The sequence below is a fragment of the Pelmatolapia mariae genome, unplaced genomic scaffold, assembly GCF_036321145.2.
Source record: "Pelmatolapia mariae isolate MD_Pm_ZW unplaced genomic scaffold, Pm_UMD_F_2 NODE_ptg000379l+_length_42172_cov_1, whole genome shotgun sequence".
Lineage (NCBI taxonomy): Eukaryota > Metazoa > Chordata > Actinopteri > Cichliformes > Cichlidae > Pelmatolapia > Pelmatolapia mariae.
The window spans coordinates 31339-35349 of record NW_027052067.1 but is presented as its reverse complement, the minus strand read 5'-3'; the positions used below and the strand labels follow the sequence as shown (position 1 = coordinate 35349).

The following is a 4011-nucleotide window of genomic DNA, read 5'->3' as shown; positions in this document are numbered from 1 at the left end:
CCTTTGGCTTTTACAGCTGTTTACTATTTGCTACTACCAATTTAGTCAGATGTTTATTTAATATTTTTTTTTATAAATGATCAATTTATTTATATTTACAAGGACTAACAATAGGCAAAACATAACTTATTTTCCAAAACAATGCTGTAGTTTTTATTTTTTAAGAGTTAATTTAATATCTAGGAACTTAAATTTAAAACATTTTCAGATTGTTATTTTTCATGTACAGTTTTTGTCTGTCACTATTTATCTTCTAAGCTTGACATGGTTCAGTGCTTCTCTCACACACAGTTTTTGCATGGCCTTTCAGTCTCTCATTTCAATGTGGCTATCGTGCACAGTAATAAACTGCAGAGTCTTCCTGTTTGAGGCTGTTCACCACTAAATTCACACGATTTTGGGAAGTGTCTTTGGTCTTTGGCAGTATAAACACCAGCTCCTGGCCTTGGAGACTTTGGGCAAATATTGTGCCGGTCCCGCTATCAATGCGTCCGATCCATTCTAGTCCTTTCCCAGGTTTTTGATGAATCCAGTGCAACCAAGTCAAAGAGAGTCCTTGAACTCTACAGGACAGAGTGACTGATTGTCCTGGTCTGCTGACCACTGCCTCTGATGAGGTGAGAGACTGACAGCGAGCAGCTGAAAGAGATAAAGAGTTTAGAGGGAAGGAGCTGACATTCAAATTATAATAATATTCTTTTCCTATATTGATACAGACTTCACTCACCTGAAATAAAAGTCAAAAGGAGCAGACTCTGTAAGGTGGCCATGGTCATGGTTGGTTGAGACTTCAACTGTAAATAGTGACGTGAATGAGAGATATTTATGCTGTGTAGGCAGAGTGGGTGGAGATTTTACTTCAGTTTGAATTTGCATGTTCGTGTAACTGAAATGCAGTTGAAGTTATGTAAGCTATCACATTAATGAAATTAAACAGATGAGAAGGTCAAATGATGCTTTGTAACTGGTGTACTGGGGTTTTGTTTTTTTACCAAAAAGTTTTAGGCAGTATAAACACCAGCTCCTTCAGTCTATTCATACAGTCTCATGCAGTGAGACAAACAAAACAAATCACACAGTCAGTGCCAATATAACTGTTGAAAACCTGTTTCATTGTTTCTCTGCATACTGGCAGATGTGAGAAACTTGTCATTGTACGCCCTCTAGTGTTCCACATTATTTTACTGTACAATCTCCATGTGTAGTGTTTTGATTATTTATGCCCAGACAATGACTTCAATGAAGACATATCTTTTAGAAGCAATACAATTTATTTTATTGGGTACTTAATTAATAATTAAAAGACAACGTTTTATAAAACACTTAAAAACTTAAACAGTGTGTTTAAGTATGTTTTAGTAATATCAATATCACTTTTTGTGTGACTTGGTTAATTTGAAGGTTAGCATCATATATGTGTTTCATACTTTATTCCACACACAGTTAGGTATTGTGAGTAAGTTGATGTAGACTGGAGCTCCCAGGCACCTTGAGACGTCAGGCAGATAGCAAGACCCTTCTCCTTATCCCTTGAGCATTTTTTGGCCTTCAGACAACAATTCTCATTGCTACACTGCCAGACAGGACAGGCAAAGAAAAAATAAAAATAAATAAAGGCTATTTTATGGTCAGGTGTGGACAGTTTCTTTGTTATGTCGTTACTAATTTAGCAGATATAAGCCCTGGAGCTGATTTGAGGTGTGGTGCTGTGAAGAGCAAAATGCAGTCAAAGAAGCTCTACATGCAGGTGATACAGGCCATCCTTAAACTGTGAAAACAGAAAACAGAAACAAAAAACCATCTGAGAAATTATTACAATATCAGGAGTGGGAAAATCTACAGTTTGGTATATTCTGAGAAAGAAAGAAAGCAGAGAAACGCAAAAAGATCTGGATATCCACAGAAGACACGAGTAGTGAATGATCACAAAATTAAAACCCAGTTTTAGAAATTAACATTTTATTTGCAGTAATTTTATTTGCCCGATTACTTTTTAGCCCCAGAAATAAAGGGATTGTGTTACAAAATGCTTTAGTTCCTCACAGTTTTATGCAATCTTTTTGTTCAGCCGTCTGAATTAAAGCTGAAAGTCTGCACTTCAACTGCATCTGAGTTGTTTCATTTAAGGTTCATTATGCTAATGTACATAACCAAAATTGGAAAAAAAACATTTTCTCTGTCCAAATATTTTGGACTTGCACACAAAGTTAGCTCTATAGTTTTACACATGTTCTCATCTCAAAGTGTAACAAATTACGCCACGTGACAAATTGTCAGTATGTTACGTTGCTGGCGACCCAACATGTCTCTATGTTATGTGTTTGGAAATGTCAAGAAACAATGAGAACCATCTGGAATGAATCCACACATGTACATTTCTTTTTCTTTCTCATCATTAATCGCATTGGAAGAGACTATCTAATAGACCAACTTCAACCACATTATGTTGATAGATTGAAGCAATAAATTAATGAAAATTTGAAAAATTGAATTGGAAAATTGTGTGTGTGTGTTTTTCTGGGTTTTTTTAAAAAATGAATTCATGGATGAGTATGGGGGACTGTTCACATAGTCCACTATATATAGTAAGCAATTCACTCCTTTACCAGGAGCCTGTCTGCAGTGTTGGGAAGGTAACTTTTAAAATGTTCCACTACAGATTACAGATTACATGCCCCAAAATCTATTTTGAAACGTATTCCGTTACCTTCCTCAATGAGAGTAACGTATTCTGAATACTTTGGATTACTTCATATATTATCATACTTTTTACAACTACATGAATGTACTATTGCTGTGTGATTTATTACTATTACTGAAACTACTCGCCATACCAATACTGACTAGATTTTAAAATCTTAATATAAAATGAGTAACAGCAGGGTGGACATTAGGTAAGGCTGCACTTTTTACAGCGATCACATATAGAAAACTATTCTGTGCATATATAAAACAGGTAAAAAGGCATAAAACCGTAAAGGAACCTCTGGCTATGGCCTGTAACACTCTGCCTGTTGCCTTCATATAAAATCATTTTTGTGAATACATTTTAAAAATATTTCGTCACGTCATTATGGAGGCCACAAGTAGAGGTGACATGGGCTGCGAGATTGAGACACAGGCATTAGAGCCTCTTAATGCGTGTTTTGTTTGGGTTTCCACTGGTGTGGAATTACCAAAAAATAGAGAGGGCAAAGTCTAATATATGAAACAGGAAAATACTGCCGTGTAATCCATTTATTTCAAAAAAGTAACTGTATTCTGAATACCACCCTTTTAAACGGTAACTGTAACGGAATACAGTTACTCATATTTTGTATTTTAAATACGTAACGGCGGTACATGTATTCCGTTACTCCCCAACACTGCCTGCCTGTGTCAGGGTGTGGTGAAGGAGGACCCAAGATTACAGATGCAGCGGCAGCAGGAGGTAAAACTAAAGGCAAGCAAACAGGATACTAAACACCAAACTAAAAGGGCATGACTGAGCATATGAACACAGGAGCATGAATGTACACTCTGACAAGGAACAAGCGGAGATGGACAAAACAGGACACCAGGGCTGTGCAGAGATGTTTAAAGGGGCGGGTGCTCAAAGCTAAAAAGGGTCACATTGAACCAGGCTAAATAACAACAACACACATTCATCAAGAATCTAATATGGGATCGCATCATACTATATCACTGTTGTGAGGCAAAGCAAACGTAGCCTATGTTGCTGCTGCTCCTGCTGCTGATAGTGCTGGAGGGCAGGGCTGTGCTGATCTGAGACTGTAGACATTAAAAAGTCCATAGGAGAGATGGTAGCTGATTAAACAAGAGTCATGATATAATAACAAAATGCAAAGATTGGTGACAGCGCTTGGAACCATAAGGCAACAAAAAACTGAGAAATAAACTAGACCCTGCCTGTGAATCACTCTTTGCCTCTCTTCCTCCTTCCATCCCCTCATTTCATATATCACTCTCCACTTGCTGTCCATCTGAGAATAAGGCACAACTTGCTATTGC

The 4011-nt window shown here is 37.2% G+C and overlaps 1 gene segment (V, D, J or C); it reads right to left on the bottom strand.

Moving 5' to 3' along the window:
* Positions 1 to 328: 328 nt before the first annotated feature.
* Positions 329 to 776, bottom strand: LOC134623085 (immunoglobulin heavy variable 1-24-like). The segment is given in 2 exon segments: positions 329 to 639; positions 728 to 776. Coding segments are annotated over 2 exon segments (360 nt in total).
* Positions 777 to 4011: the final 3235 nt, after the last annotated feature.